Here is a 16841-nt window from a genome sequence, read left to right as displayed (position 1 = left end):
CTAAGAAGAAAAAATTGCATTTTTTGACTGATTTGTTTTAAAAAAGGTCAGAATAATTTTTGTCTCTAAAAACAACTTCTAAACAAGATTTAAAAGTCGTCGTTGATGTATTTATGTTTTGTTTAATAAAAAGGTGCTCAGCACTTAATGTTATTGTTTCTAATTCATTTATATTCAGAGGATAAAATGGATGAAAATTTAACAATATATTAATAAATAATTACTCCAAAAGGCGGTTTTAATAACTAAAAATGTCAGGTTTACAACAAGATTCTAATTTTGAATCAGGGGACACTGAGGTTGGAATTTCTGATTGTTTTTATTATTTGTGATTTTATCAACCATTAATAATTTTGAAACCGGTATATTTAGCATTATGTATTATATAAAAAAGGGGTTATGACTAATTGTAATAAGCACCATTTTGAATGCAAATATAACTTTATGGTCAGTCAAATTATTATTATTTTTGATAGAGGGGTTCACCAAAATCCTTTGCTCTGTGATTAATACACTTAAAAGACTTGATAGATATAATCAAATGAATGAAAGTACTCAAATCCTAGGTGAGAAGTGTAGTTAGACGTGCCCATAATGAGAATACAAAGTCTAGAGATAAAAGAAGGTCCCAGGCCATTAATAAAGGTTTGTTGTTAAAATGATAGATTTTATTTGCCTAATTACTGTTTTATACATATTTGAAAAGTATATTTAACCTTGAATATGATAAAAAATAAGGTATTTTTGGAAAATAAACATACTTTAAAATTGTAGGAAGAAAATTTGAGAAGGAAGATTTTACTGGTGAAATGAAACCAGGAGAATTAGATCAACTTTGTCAAGAATGCAAATCTGGCAAAATTACTTTGGATCAACTTAAAAGGTACCTATTACAGAAATTACCTATAAAAAATGATATTTTGTCAATAAAGCCATTCAAATAGTTAGATCTATGACAAGATTAAACCCTAATTATATTGTCTTCTTCTTCTATTAGCCCTTTGCCTATTCATACTGGTTCATCATCTCTGACAGGTAGACCAAGAAATCTGGCTGTCTCGATAGGTGTGCTCCATAGGTTTTTCACTGTTAAAGACGTAGGGTTCTGACTACAGTTGAAAAGATGTTCTGTAGTGTGCAGTTCTGGACATTTTGGACATGTGTCCGGCACAAACTTGTTTGGATCCTTGTTAATCCTGGCCAGGAAAGTGTTTAGGTATGAACTATACCCTGAACGCAGCTGGGCCAGTGTGGATCTTGTTGTTCTTGGGAGAGAGTTTTCATCTTTACTGATGGCTGGAGGTTTAGCTTGGAGGACTTTATTGTTCGCCATTTTGGCAATAGAGTCTCTCACTGATTCTGTGTGTATTTGTTTGAGTCTGGATTTGTAGTCCTTTTCAGGTAAATCTGGATGGGATATAGAGTTTACCTGTGTACCAAACTCGGAAACAAGTGTATTTCTCATTTTGCGGAAATTTCTGGGACGGGCCGGGACCAGGTTACACCTGTTGGGATGGTTGGGACGCTGTGTGGCCAGCAGAAACTGCTTGCTGAGCATCTGGCAGTGATCCTTTACAGGCATAACTTTCGTTTCTGCATGTAAATGATCGATGTCTGTAATTTCATGGCAGCCTGTAGCCGTTCTTAGAGCTGTATTTTGGGCAGCTTGCAGTTTGTCCCAGTTTGTGTCGCTGAGGGTGGGGGTGAAGATGGGGCAGCAGTAGTTTAGGAGTGATTGTCCGATGGACTTGTAGGTGTTGACCATCACCTCTTTTTCTTTACCCCATGTGGTACCGGATAGAGCCTTTAAGATGTTGTTTTTTGCATTTAGTCTTGTTCTTAGGTCTTTAGTGTGATGGTTAAAACAGAACATGTTGTCATATGTGACCCCTAAGAATTTAGGGTGTTTGACAGATGGAACAGTCTCGCCGTTGATTTTAACATCTAGTACTGTGCTGGCTTCATTTGAGAATGTGGTGAAAACTGTTGCAGATGATTTTGATGGTGAAATGAATAGGTTACGGCCTTTGAACCAGTTATCAAGAACTGAAAGATAAGCATTCAGGTCTTTAACCACTGGATCAATTAGTGGTCCTCGTCCTAGTACATTTGAATCATCAGCATAGGTAACCAGGAGGATGTTTGCTGGAGGGCTTGGCATTGATGACATGTACAGGTTGAACAAGACTGGTGAAAGTACACCTCCTTGGGGATCGCCTTGTTTAACAACTCTGTAATTTGATCTGGAACCTCTAAATTCTACAAATGTTTGCCTACCTCTGAGATAGGCGCACAGGAAGCGTGTCACGTAACTGTTGAGCGGCAGGGATTTTATATCCTGGAGGAGAAGGTGGTGGTCGACCGTATCAAAGGCCTTTGAAAGGTCGATTGCAACAGATACTGTACGTTCTACAGGCTTCTTCATGTTGAGGCCGGTGGTGATGAAGTTGTTGATGGTGTGTAAGGCAGTGGTGGTGGATCTGCCCTTCCTAAAGCCGTGCTGATGGTCTGCAAGGTTCACCGCTTCATTCACCTGAGGTAGGAGAAGGGCTTCCAGGATCTTGCTGGCAGGACAAAGAAGTGATACAGGTCGATAACTTGTACCCTGGTCTGCTGGTTTCCCAGGTTTCAGGAGTGGTATTATCTTCCCTGTTTTCCAAATGCTGGGTATGTGGGTGTTGAGAAGGCTCAGGTTAAAGATGTCAGTTAGGTATTTAATACCCTTTGGACCGAGATGTTTCAGCATTATTGGAGAGAGTCCGTCCGGCCCAAGGGCCTTAGAATTCTTAGACTTCTTGATTGCCTCAAGTGTCTGTGTGGGGGTAAATCTGACTGCTCTACTCTTAGATTTCTTCTTCATATTCCTGAGGGTTCGTCTAAGAGCTTGTACAGGCTTGGTGTCAGATCGTGGGGTGTATTGCGAGTTGAAGCTGTTGGCCATGGTTCTCGGGTTGTTGGTCATTTTGCCGCCGAAACTTATGCCTTGGTTGTCAGGTTGGACAGGTTTATTATTTAGGCCTTTAATGGTGTTCCAAAGTTTCTTAGAACCAGGATCGCATTTTGAAAGGTGTTCATGCCATTTACTTTTCCGGTGTTCATTAATGGCTTTGTTGATCTCCTTGTTGATATCTGGGAGTCTTGCATCACTTGGGTTGTTCTGCTTTATTTCATCCCTTTGTTCTATGAGTCTGGCCGCAGCTGTAGGAACAGCATTGTAGACTTTAGGGATGCGTCCGGCAGGAATACAAGTCTTGGCTGCCTTCAAAAGGGTGTTTCGAAAAAATTTCTCTGCGTTGAAAACATTTATTACTTCTCTGGCGGTGTTGAAAGATTTTTCTGTTATTGCAGTAAATTTAGTCCAGTTGGCTCTTGAGAAGTTTATGAAGGTCCTGTTTTTAGTGTTGGATTTTTTGAAGGTTGCTGAAAGACTTATTGTGATGGGAAGATGGTCAGAGTTTAGTTTCCTTTCTACTTTCCAGGTGGTGTATGGAATAAGACTTGATGACGCAATACTAATGTCCGGAGCAGTGGATGTGCCATTGGCTATTCTGGTGGGCAGGTCTTCGTTGATGATACCAAATTCTTTCCCTGCAATTGTGTTTACAAGGTGTCTGCCTCTTTGGTAAGGATTTGATTCTGAATACCAGAGCTCGTTGTGTGCATTAAAATCGCCGATGACGTAGGAATTTTTGCCAAGTCCATCATATATATGTTCAAGGGGGGGAACATAATTGGGTGTGTTGCAGCTACTTTGTGGTGGGATGTAGATGTTTCTTATGTAGAGATCTTCCTTGTTTATGCCAGGAATCTTGATGGTAATTGATTCTAGGAACTGATCTTGTTCTAGAATGGCAGGTGTCGGTTCTACATTGAAGTTAAGATCTTTATGTACCATAAAGGCAAGACCTCCCCCTTTGTTGGTTCGATCTTTACGTACAAGGGTGTAGTTAGGTAGCTTTGATAGTTTGGATCTATCAGATAGCTTGGTTTCCTGTAGGGCAGCGACAGGGATGTTGTTCTTCCCAAGGTAGTGGAGAAGATCGTCGCGTTTCTTGGTTAATCCATTGATGTTGTATTGTAATATATTCACGTTGTATTCCTCATCTTCATTGCTCGCCTGTGGGGGGTTGTTACGGATGGGCGGGGCACTCCTACGGGCACGTGTAGAAGGGGGGGCACGAGTGTTTGTGGGGGCACGGGGGGTACGAGTGTTGGGGGGGTCAGGGGGGGCACAAGTGTTGGGGGGGCGCGGGGGGCACGACTGTTGACGGGGGCAGGGGGGGCACGAATGTTGGGGGGGCTGGTGGGGTTGGGGGCTGGTGGTGGGCTGCAGCATGGTCCTGTCCAAGATGGAAGTTGTTGTCGATGTTTTATTGATGTTAAGTTGGAACATTTAACATGGAGCCAATTGTTGCATTTTGTACATTGAACAGCATATGGGCCAAGTTTCTTTGAGCATATGATACAATACCAGACTTTAGGGCCTGGATTCTGTTCAATGCCAGCTCTGATTAGAAGTAGCCGAATAAGTGATGCTGGTAGGTACTTATTCTTTGTCAGGTCTAGTAAAAACTCGATTTAGCTGAGTAGAACTCTTTGTCGATGTTAGTGAAAAACCATTTTGGAGCACACGTCCTGATGGTGAACGTGGGTAAGATAGGGTGGGAGTGTGGTTGTATTGGTTCTTGGCTCCATCTGCTGCTGGTGTTGTTGCTGCTGCAGTTGCTGCTGGTGTTGTTGCTGCTTCTGCTGATGAAGGTAGATGCACGGCGTAGACGTGACCAATGTAGCATCCCTAATTATATTGTTGTTCTTATTCTTGTTTAGATTTATTTTCTATCTTATATGTTACTTTAAACTTTATGTTACTCACTCTGTTTATTCCCAATGACTTATTACCAAACTTTATGTCTCACAATATTTATTTTTGTTTTAACTCGTTAGTTATTGATTTTTTTTGAGTTTAAGTCATTCTCTAAAAACATTTTTGAACTACGGACCAGTCAAGAGAGATTGAGTAGCATCTAACGAATCAATATGATTTGATGATTTGAATACCTATTATGCACTGTTGACAAGTCATTTTTTAGATTGAGTGAGGGTTTTAAAGAGCCAGAAGTATGTGAAAAATTTCTGAATAATGATGGATGTCTACATGGGCTTATCGGACTAGTCTCGGGAAAACATTGGAACAAACAAGTAAGTATCTATTACATTGCCACTAGTTATTAGATATTATTATAAGTTATTTTTATAACCTATGAGCTACAATTTAAATTTTTTTTTTAGATTTTGTCTCTTTATTGTCTGGTTAACTTGTCAGCTGCCAAAATCAAATCACATCAAATTGCAAGGTAAACGTAGTTCAATTATCAAATTTAAATTGTTTTCAATTATGAGATATGCACATATTAACACTTAATATTATTGTTATTTTAACAAGTTATATTATTTCAGGTCAAGTGGTCCCTACTTAATAACTCACATCTCAAGCTCAAACACTCAGCTTATAGAGCTATCACTTACAGTTCTTGTCAATTTAACCCAATCAAAGGTAATGCATCAATAATTTTTTAGAAAAATACAACTTTAGGTAGGAAGGGGACTATGGTCTCTTTATTATACTGGTCCCCAAAGTTTTATAATAACGTTTTCTTATATGATGGCTTCATAACTTTGGGGGCTTTTATTGATTTTCATTGGTTGGTTCCTTAGGTTGAGTGTCCAAAATATTTCAGGACCAAGACACGCATTGGATTCTACACAACCAGGAAGCAATGCAGAGTGTTTTAAAAGTTACAGATTCAAATTCAGAAAGTATTCAGGTTCGTAAAGTGTTTGTAATTTAATCTGATAAATATATTGATGAAAGAATTTTAATATTCAAATAATAAAATTGTTTGAGTTTTGATTAATTTAGGAGTTAGCATACAATGTTGTTTACAACATGTTGACACATTCAGATGTTGAGGGAGAGAGTCTTATTCCAATTACAGAGCTTGTAACTACAAGGTAATTTGTTTATCTACCTATAGATATTAGATAATTCATTTAGGCAATAACAGCACCTAGGGAGGGGTGTTACTTTAGAAAATATCCTATATCTGGTTAAATTTCTTCTATCATATTACTTTTTGTAAACCAGGGAGGTATATGACTATAAGGAATGAACTAAAGATCTTAAAGATTATTCCAATTTTCTCTCCAATGTTTAAAAGTTACAACATCAGGCTCTGCTCAGGTTTAAATCTGTGTTTACTTTAATCTCTTTTTAAACAGTATTTCTGAAAATCAGAAAGAAATTTATTTTTTTCTGTTTAGATTAGCTAAAAAGCCCGCCATCCACCTGCTGTGGTTGATGTACTGCTTGTCCTCCAACCAGATGTTACACTCCTCCATCTACACACCAAAACTACTGGATACAATTATGCAGATTGCTACCTATGAAATTTTTCAAAAATGTGACTCTCGCCCCCTAATAAAGGTATTTAATTCTTATAAAACATACCTATAGAATACAACTTATTATGTTCAAAATATATTTTCTACTAAGAAATAGTTGTTTATATTAAGCTTTATTTTAGGTTTTAACACCATGCATTCGAACTTTGAGTAATCTTTGTGCTGGACCATGTGGGGTTGATGTGTGCTTACATTTAGTCAAGCATCCAGATTTCCCTCCAATTTTTACAGCTATTCTATCCACAAACTACTCAAGCATATGTCAGGTTTGTTTAAAAATTAGTGATGGCAATCTGTCGAATTTTTGGGCCGGATTCGGATTCCGGATTCTTAAAAGAATCTGTCAAAAAAAGTGGCGGATTCCTTGCGGATTCCGGATTCTTATTTTTGGTGGATTCCGGATTCTAGCAGTATTTTAAAAGGCTTATTAAAACAACTAATGAAGCATGAAAAGCTGTGAAATGAAAATAAATTTATTTTGATGTCATGTGACCACTGTACAGCCAATAAGAGGGATTAGTTGATGGTGAGTGGATTATAAGCTCATCACGTGATCGTTGGCTGTCCTATCTGAGCTTTTGGATTCAACAGGTTATCACGTAATCGTTGGCTGGACAATGAGAGCTCTGTGTTACCAGCTGATCTCTCAACTTCGTGGTTTATGTGGGAAGAGATGGGGGGGGGGGGGGTATTTTAGCCTACAAATTAAGAATCCGGAATCCGCTATTAAAAATCGGATTCAACAATTGGCCCAAAAATTGGGCGGATTCCGGATCCGGATTGCCAACCCTATTAAAATTATTCAAAAATACTTTTGTACTTAAAGTTTACTTTTATAAAAAAAAATATCCTACCTAATGATATTTTAATGTAGTATTATTTTAGGAGGCTTTATGGTGGCTGGGAAATATTGTAAACAATGAAAATCTTCAAGTTCAAGAACAATTTGTTGAACTGGAGCTAATGGAGAAACTAGAAAATCCAGCTTTTCAAGCTATTGCTAGGCTTGACCCGTATGCTGTTTCAGGAAGATGATTATTGTGAAGTCTTCCATAGTACTGTTTTTGATAATTTAAACTACAAGAAAAGTAATTTTATCCTTGATTCAACAGGGAAAACACTGCATTTAAAATAATAACATTAACTAAAATACTAATTTTAATTTTTTATTTAGGAATATTATACCTATTATTTTCTACTTAAGCCAACTAGCCTAGATAATTGCTAATTCCAAAGATTAAGTAAATTTATTCGTAAGACTATACTAGAGAAAAATCCAAATTTATCAGTAGGGTGGGTTCATATCGGAATTAGACAAAGCGGGGATATGCAACAGATACAATTAACCTTAAAAACATTTCTGACCGAAAAAGAATTTTAAAAAATTGAGTTTTAGAACACGACCACTTAAAAATATAATTCGTTACTTATTAGTATGCAAAGACGACATTCAAAAAATTTTGAATCAGAACTATGGCTTCATGGTGCTCCCTGGAAGGGCCTTGAGGAGCTGAATCAGGAACTTTTGTCCGTTTCAAAATATCTCGTTCCTAGCCTTAGAAATCACTAAAACCCAAAAATTTTTAAGTTTTATTGAGAATTGTCCAATTTGTAGAGGTTTTTTAGATTTTCTCAGGCTAGGAACGAGATTTTTTGAAACGGACAAAAGTTCCTGACTCAGCTCCTCAAGGCATTTCCAGGGAGCACCATGAAGCCATAGTTCTGATTCAATAAATTTTTGACTCCCATTTACAAAAAGCTATACAATTGAATGTCTGGTCGTCAGCGGTTTTAAGACTTAGGATAAATTTTAAATCATCCAGAGGTGTATTATATCTATATAAATTGAGTGCAGATCCCCGCTTTGGCCTCAGAAAAAAAATGTCCAAAATCGACCCACCCTATTTATCAGTCCTTCAAATTCGAGTAAAAAAACAATCCTATTATTTATTTGTGATTACTAACTGTGATAATGTTCTTGCCACTAAATTTATTTGCATGATTTACAAAAAGGGTCAATGCCAGCTTATTTTATTGAAAATATAATATTGAATTCATTATAATCATGGAAATTAAAAGGGTGTATGCACAAACCATAGCAAGTGATCTAAAGCACCCTCAAGTAGTGATATCAATCATTTTTTGGTGAAATTGTATTACGTTATCGATGGAGTACCTTAGCATTTTAAAGTAGCTTTACAATAACATTTTGCCATGATATTTTTTAACTTTGAAAACATTTAAACTGTGATGCTATTTGACACTTATCACTGGGTTATCTTAAAGCTGTCACTATAATATATTCATTCAAAAATGCTTGACATCACTGTTGGAAGGTGCTTACAATCACTTACCCTGCTGCATAGTCCCCTTTACTTTAATGTAAAAAAATTGCCTAATTACCTGGGTACCATGCTAAACATATTTTCAGAAGGGCCTATGTTAGGCTAAAGCAATATTACAATGGGGTCGTCAGACGAACAGTTTTGCTTAAAATGGAACGACTACCAACACTGTATAAAAAGTACCTTTCAGGTAGAGTTTTATTTATTTTAAGAAGAAATATTTACTCTATAATGAAAATTGTTTTACATGAATTCTAATGTAAAATATTCAAAAAATTCCCCAAGATTTAAGTTTTTATTTTTAGTCATTACGGGATGATTCTGATTTTATGGATGTAACCTTATCATGTGATGGAGAACAATTAAAAGCTCATAAGGTAAACATTTTGATTATAACTACCCAAATAGAAGGATAGGAGATGGTTCATTGGAAGGAAAACTATTTTATCTCAACGTAACGCCAATTTTTCATCGTTCTATTAGAAGATTATACTGACTGCATAAAATGTCCTTGTCAAATAAAAAATGATTCAAATGGTTTATTTCCATTAAGATGAAGATCAAGTTAGTTAAACCGAGCAATTTTACCATATTATCTATGCATTTTACACTAGCGGCTGCATTCCTAGCATCGAATGGCTCTGCATTTGAAGTGAGAGTGAGTTGACAGATGTAGTCTGAAATTATCTCTAGACTTAATTTTTAAATGAAATATAGGACTATTCTGGGACCTATATGAAGCTTCCCTCAAATAGAAAACTCATTTGACTCAAATAGAATTCTCCTTTTATCTGATAACTGTATAATGTTTATCTATCTATTTAGGTAATTTTGTCTTCCTGTTCCGTAACATTTAAGAATCTCTTAAAGCAAACTCCAACATCACATCCTGTTTTTGTTCTCTGGGTAAGTGATCAGTACTTTTTTTAGTTGTTAAGATACTCTACAATTTTTACTTTTGGTCGCTTGTTATAGTTTTATCATCAGGTCATTCATTTAACAATTGAATCTTAGAATTGGGCAGTCACATTTTTACATGTTAAGTGACAATTTCTCCCAGGGAGGATGTTGGTTCCCACCCCAAAAATAGTTATAAACCTTTCTAGGACCTATAAGAATCTATACAATAAAGGAGAATCATATCGGTACAGATATTACCCATATCCTTCGGTACACACAGACGGACATCCTTTCACTTTTATACAAGATTTATTTTATGCAGGACATCGAACCACGAGATCTGAGTGCCATACTTGATTTTATGTACAATGGAGAGGTAAATGTTGAGCAGGGCCACCTCACCTCCTTCCTCTCTGTAGCAGAACGCCTACGTGTTCGTGGTCTATGTCAGGTAAAATAACCTTTTTAATTATATTGAATCTTGAAGTTAAAAAATTGATAGGTAGAAATGTTTCTGTTTCTGAAAGGCCAATGGATTTATTATTACTTGGATCTTAAACTAGATTATCATGTACTCAAATAAAGTGAAACTTGTAGCTGGCTATTATAATGACCTCTCCCCATTCGAACCCTTTTCCCCTTTCCCTTCTTTTGCTGAGTGAACGAACTGACCAATCAAATAATGTCCATGTTAGCAACCTAAATTGACAATATTTTTTCCCCTGTCATAATAACCATTTAAAGGCCTTACTAATTTAGGATGAAGTGTTGAATGCTGACGATCGCCATTCTTCCCATAACAACAGCACTAAAACCTCAAAAGACGCATCCTCATCACATAATAAACAACAACAACAACATCACCATCAACCTCCAACTGCAAAATCCTCAAAATCTTCCAGCCGCAACTCTGACCAGCTGATTTTGGCTGGTAGTCCCCTAACCGCCAATGCTTCGGCAGACGCCACTGGAGGTGGTTCTACCGCGGCTCCGCCAAGTAAACGTGCCAAACTGATGAATTCTTCAGCCGCCTCGTCTCCAGCTGCTTCAACCGGTGACTTATTAGCAGCAGTTGCAGCGGCGGCGGCCGCAGGAGCTCATCAAAATTCTAGATCTGTAATAATGAGGGCCCAAGATGCCAATAATGAAGATGATATTGAAGAGATCCCAATGGATATAAAACACGAGCTTGACCAGCAAAATTCTACACGAACCTCAGCAAATTCCAATTCTTTAACAACGAGAAGAGCGCCGAGCTTTGATGGATCTGCTGTTGCGGTGGTTGCGGCTGCCGCAGCTGCTGCAGTAGCCTCAGGTAAATTAAGTCCTTTTTTGAGGGACTTTGTACGAACAAGAGGAAGTGATTTTAAGTACCATCCAGCAGCGAACCTGAGTATTTTATTGGTGAATATACTAGGTTAATGCTTAAAATAGTTATATCGACTAAAAAATTAGTTTTCACCATATATGAAAAAACTTTGAAATGATGAACATTTTTTTAATGAAATTTCATCAAATGTTATGTTGTCTCAACAAAAGTATATCATTAGCCAAAGCCTAGTATATTCACTAAAATAAAACTTAGGTTCTCTGCTGAACAATGCTTAAAATCACTAGCTCACGTTTGTGCATAGTCACCTTGAGACATCTGGGATATGGGGTTGGGGATAGGGCATTGGGCATGTGTTAGAGTTTTAACAAGCAAGGAGAAATTTGATTTAATTTACAAATTAAAAAAATAATACCTACAGATTTCAAAGAAGAGCTACTAAAAGAAAGAATATTATTTGCTTTATTGTTCCATCATCCTTATATGTATGGAATGTGTTATTGTTGTTGTTTAAAATTCTTAAATTATGCTATACAATAATTCCTTTTTTAGGAGTTGTTCCCAACCCAACCGGCTTAACAGTCAAAGACTTAGCCGCGCTAAGCTACAGCGCTTCGGCCGCAGCGGCTAATAGCGGCGCAAACAGTGGCGGAAGCGGGGCAGCGGATGAAGATTTTGGCGATTACTACGAGGATGAGGCGGGTTTTGGAGGCGGTGTGGATCCTGTGGACCAATCACAAGTTGGAAAAGGTAAAGTTTTTTATTTTCTAGAATTTTTGGATTGAGATATTAAATTATTTGGACTATTTTAAGTTTGTTTATTTGATGTAATATTGTATTTTGAGAGGTGAAGGTATTATAAGGGTTGCTTGCACCAGTTTCTTGTGCAAATAATTCAATTATTATATATCGGCTAACCTGTATAAAATAAGAAGAGTACAAGTAGAAAACAAACAATAATCATAATAAGGTTTAGATATATCTATCAATACTTTTATGTATAATTTTCTGCATAGTGTGGAAATTTACAGTTCATAAGCATTGACTTTGGAGAGGTTTACATGATATCTATACCATTAATGTAACTTATTGTTAGTAGTATAGTGTGGCATTATTTTCTATTGTATAAGATTGTATTTGCTTTGTTTATTATTGTTATTGAAGGAATAAAATATTTGTTTGAGGCCAAGATTCTAACATATTGTATTTAGATTTAACATCAACTTATTCACAAATACTGATTTGATAGTGTTAAAGCATGATATTAAAATAGTATTTTATTTGGTGAAGGATTTTGCATGGTAGTTTTAATTTTAATTTCAATATTTACATAAATTTACTACCACTTATAAATTTGTGAGTTTTAGTTAGGGAGTAGGGTGCCTAGATTTCTTCTCTTAGAAAACATTTTTTGATTTATTTATAGCATAAATTATACTATCAAAATTGCCAATCTAAAGCATCTTTTAATCTTATTAAGCGAGAATTTATTGATATTCATAATATTTTTTCTATTTGGGTATAAATAACTGTATAATAACACTGTAAATGCCTAAAAATATAACTACATCTATCGGTGAAAAATGGAACTAAAATGCGTGTCTACCTGTTTAGAGCGCGGGTGTGAGATTTGTGGGAAGCTGTACAAGAACCGGTATTCGCTCAACAATCATCGCAGCCTCAAACACCCAGAATTTGTGAAGAAGCGAATCAAGAATTTTATGTAAATATCAAGTCCACCTATAATGCCCGGGTGGATTTCTAAATTTTTGGGGGCCTTTTGCCTTTTCTGCTTGATTTAAAATATTTTAAAATCATCCCCCTTGTCTGACAAGTAACAACTCGTCCAAGGCTTATGGACGAGGCGCCAAGTTTTTAGTGATCTTTTTTAATAACAGAATAATATTGTATGTAAATGTTTTGACCACGTTATTTTTATCAGAACTGTCTCTTGTTCAGTTTTATAAACAGCATTATAAAAATAGAGCTTTGTATAAAAGATATTTTATGTAATGTAAAAAGAAAAGAAATTTATTTTAAAATGAAACTGATGTAATATAAATTAAATGGAAAATATTAAAACTAAAATTAAAGCTTACCTTTGTATTTGTTAATTTACCCGGTGATATTGCTTCTGTCTTGGTGAAAATTTCAAACCTATCGATAGTATTTTTAGTAAATCTATAGTTTTTGCATTAATAATATAAAACAATATATATTTTTTGAATCTTGACCTCAAACATTTTTTAACAGCAACATTATACAGATATTATTACTTCTTGAATCTTAATTTACATTTTGTTTGTTATTTTAATTTAAAGTATACTAATTGATTTAGAATACTTGGATTTTGTGATAGGGGAATTTTTGTTGTCAATATAGGTTTCTAATATAGTGATTAGATATTGGTCAATACGTTCCTCCATGGTCAGGGGCTGGGATTAAGTTAAAAGGGGGAGGGGGTATCGTTTTATTAGCCAGATGGGATAAACATTTGATCAGGGTATGCGAGAATCTCTCACAAAAACCACGTATTCTACATCCATAAGTATATTTAATGTATTACAATAAAACATTTTTTGTTAAATAGTCAAAAAAAAGATTATAATGAAATGGAAAATTTTAAAGTATTCATAAACTTGCTCATAAATTATTAATTTACTAGAATTTAAAAGTTTTAAAATAGAATATTGTACTCATTTATTATTTAAGATCTTTAACAACAAATATTACTCAAAATCAATGTTTATTAAAGATAAATTTCTATAATTTAAACCTGATAAAAGATCTGATATTTTATTGAAACTAAATCTGAACCAAGTCTTAGTTAATGTATTTTTTGTAAAATATAAACATAGCTTTCCCCGTAATCATATATATTTTAGACCAAGACTATTTCGGTCAAATAAGATTTTTTTAGTGAACTTAGACCAGTTATCATAGTTGATAGAATCTAGGCAATTTTCACTTGAGGCCAAGCCATGAAAAGCTGAGATTAAAAAAAGAGAGATTATTTTACATATAAATAAAGCAATCCTTTTTATTTTTGAAATATAGTTAGCTGCCTCTTTTTTTTTTATAGTATTGTAGTAATGATCATTATAAACATACATTATATATATGTAAAACCTTTTTGATATTATGTATTACTTTATGAGTTTTATTTTGTGCGTTGTGTATTATATATTTACTTAGTATTAACCTTCTCACAGGGAAAGGAAACAGCAATTAAATTTAAAATTAGTTTTAAACATTAAATATTATTTAAGTTTTGCCTCCAAAAAATTTTTTTTTCCTTACTCAGTGAGAAACCCTAAAGTAGTCTTTAGTTCAGTATTTTTCCACTAGGCGTCTCTAGTGGCAACAACAATCCCAGTGTATAATGTCATATTTACTTTATTAACCGGTGAAATTATTCTTATAATTATATTATTATATAATTGCTCCTGTGTTGTGTAAACCTCTCACAAGTCATGTAATTAATAAAAATTTAATCATCCTTATTGCTTTATTTTCAATTTATGTAACTAATAGGTAAATTTTAATTCGTTCAAAATGATTGCACATTAAGATTGTTGTCCATAAAGCAGCACAACGAAAACAAGTTAGCAGCACTGTAGCTGCGACATGGAGGGGACAATTGCTGTAAATTAAAAAGTTACACAAAGCATTATAAGGGGGAGGGGGGATTAATGCAACCATCCCGTAATCAATGTGCAAATCAGGGTTTACAAGAAAAGTCAAGGGCAGTTAAAACCACATGTTTTTTTCTGGTTGTAACCACCAAAAATTCATAGCAAAAGTCCACTTTGAAAAAAAATGCTGTTTTCGCCTCCAAAGAGGTCCTAAATTACTATTTTTCTTAAGAAACTAATTTTTTCTTTCTTAAAACGCCTGTATACACAATATAAAAATATAGAATTTACAACAAAAAAGACTTCTTTTTTCAAATAAAAATGTTGCTTTCTAAAATAAGTCTTTTTTTGTTGTAAGTTCTAATGTTTTTATACTGTGTATACTATGTTTTTGAAAATTTTGTTTTTTCCATGATTTAACCGGTTAAAACCGGACTTTTCAATTGTCCGTGGACTTTTCTAGTGAAATCCGGATTTTTAATATTAATATATTAATAAGGTAAACGTCTTAAGATTACTGTTAAAAGTAAACACAAACTGATTCATTTTTACAATCAAAAACTTTTGATTATTGATTGCTCTATTTGATAAGATAAACTCAGAAAACTGACCAAGTACAATACCTTTAAATTCTATGCCGTTCAGAATGGTTTCCTGATCACCATCACATGCTGTCCCCGCCTCTTGGAGGTGCCAGGAACACTCCTCAGAGCTCATCATCGGAGCCACCCTGTATTGATCTCAGCCAGAGGCATCGTACTGTCTACTCTCGGAGACAAGTTATTGAACTTGAGAAGGAGTTTAGGTAGGTTTACCCTGCGATTGATTGATCAGAAACCAATAGTAGGTATAGTGTAGACATTTGTTCCAAAAAAACATTTTAGAATTGTCCCATAAACTTGAAACTTGGCATCATGATTTCTTTAACTGTTGAGTACAAATTAAAGCGTAACAACTTAACAATTAATACCTGAACTATCTTGCACTATATATTTGATAATTCCCGTATGTCAAACTTTTTGACTTGTAAAGCTTTGCTTTTATGGATTTTGTCATCTTGTTTTTATTATAAATTACACTTATTTTGCTATAAATGTTTAAATATAAGATGATCATCATCTTATCTAATTAAAGTGGCAATTTGTTAAAATCCATTGATAGTTTATTTTATTAAGTGTGAATCCGTTTATCCACAAAAACCGCCGAACAGAGATGAGCGAAGAACTTCAGCTGTCTGAACGCCAAATAAAAATTTGGTTCCAGGAAAGTCAATATTGAATTCCATCAATTTGCCGATTAGATTCTCCTTTACCTAAGTGTTATACTGGTCCTGTATTAAATTTCGTATTGTTAACTTCCCTTATGAAAAAAAAACTTTTAACTAAACCGACCAAAAAAATATTTTATCAATTAAAAGAATAATGCACAGACAGAATATTAACCTTCTACGTTTATCCACTCTGACAACTAAAACCTGTGGCTGTGTGCGAAAGTTTCTGCCATTTAATGGAAGGGAAATAGGTTCGAATCTAAAAGTACCAAAGTTTTACCTACGGCTGTTATGCCAGTCGTTCTTTGTTTAAAAGGGAGGAAGCGGAAGTGACACTTTTTGAAACCAAAACTCGAAGGAACTGAACTAAATAAAGAGTTACAGCTCTGAGATTAGGCATGGTAGTTGCTTTAGATAGGTACAATTTATATGGAACTGTGAAAAACGGCCGTTTCCCGCAGAATTTCTTTTTTGCCTTTTTTCGCCAAATTAAACAATTTGGAATCATCTGAGACAAACTTACTTTTTTTCATAAAATTACCCATATATATTCTTTTGACATATTTTCAACACATTCAAAAAATTGTCAAGTGCAAATATTAGGAATTTTTTTTAATCAAACTCAACTCCCCCCCCCCCCCCCCCTCCCAACAGTTACTCATAAGAAATTAGATATTGACTGATAAAACAACAGAATCGGAGAATGAAACAGAAAAAGGACGAAGAAGAACAAAGAAAAAGATCAAATCAATAATAAAAACACAAATAAAATGATATTAAATTTGCCAAAAATTTGTGGAATCTCTTAATCAAATGTGTAGCTATTTTTTTTATGTATATAAGCAATTCACTTCCTGGTGGTCATTTTGGTAGCGAAGCTACTTTATAATTAACCTTGG

At 34.8% G+C, this 16841-nt stretch overlaps 2 protein-coding genes across 9 annotated transcripts in view; both read left to right on the top strand.

The window, feature by feature from the left end:
• Positions 1-16841, top strand: part of LOC145313402 (uncharacterized) — a 152686-nt gene that overhangs the window by 135213 nt on the left and 632 nt on the right. For 4 of the 7 annotated variants that reach the window (XR_013877325.1, XR_013877324.1, XR_013877322.1 and 1 more), the window contains exons 2-10: positions 8894-8997; positions 9113-9184; positions 9633-9713; positions 10030-10158; positions 10467-11022; positions 11590-11787; positions 15318-15477; positions 15848-15935; positions 16637-16799. Coding sequence is in view for 2 of the 7 variants with exons in the window: in XM_080152775.1 (XP_080008901.1) it covers positions 8926-8997; positions 9113-9184; positions 9633-9713; positions 10030-10158; positions 10467-11022; positions 11590-11787; positions 15318-15477; positions 15848-15935; positions 16637-16696 (1416 nt within the window). In the remaining 5 variants the exon portion in view is untranslated. Of the gene's footprint in view, positions 1-8893; positions 8998-9112; positions 9185-9632; positions 9714-10029; positions 10159-10466; positions 11023-11589; positions 11788-12651; positions 14541-15317; positions 15478-15847; positions 15936-16636; positions 16833-16841 lie in introns of those variants that run through there. The other 3 variants (XR_013877323.1, XM_080152775.1, XM_080152777.1) reach the window with 3 other exon arrangements.
• On the top strand, positions 116-8895 carry LOC145313404 (uncharacterized). 2 transcript variants are annotated; one of them, XM_080152780.1, is made up of 12 exons: positions 116-299; positions 567-645; positions 775-883; positions 5091-5199; positions 5290-5354; positions 5458-5554; positions 5739-5825; positions 5921-6012; positions 6322-6484; positions 6585-6728; positions 7348-7750; positions 8375-8895. In XM_080152780.1, the coding sequence occupies exons 1-11, from the start codon at positions 252-254 to the stop codon at positions 7495-7497; spliced, it is 1143 nt and encodes a 380-aa protein (XP_080008906.1). In that variant the 5' UTR covers positions 116-251; the 3' UTR covers positions 7498-7750; positions 8375-8895. The 2 variants fall into 2 exon arrangements, with proteins under 2 accessions (XP_080008906.1, XP_080008905.1); XM_080152779.1 differs by having other exon boundaries at positions 7348-7755.

Source organism: Acartia tonsa, chromosome 3 (assembly GCF_053477335.1).
Source record: "Acartia tonsa isolate MP-2025a chromosome 3, ASM5347733v1, whole genome shotgun sequence".
Taxonomy (NCBI): domain Eukaryota; kingdom Metazoa; phylum Arthropoda; class Copepoda; order Calanoida; family Acartiidae; genus Acartia; species Acartia tonsa.
Note: the sequence above shows the minus strand (reverse complement) of the source record. Positions and strands in the feature narration are given on the sequence as shown.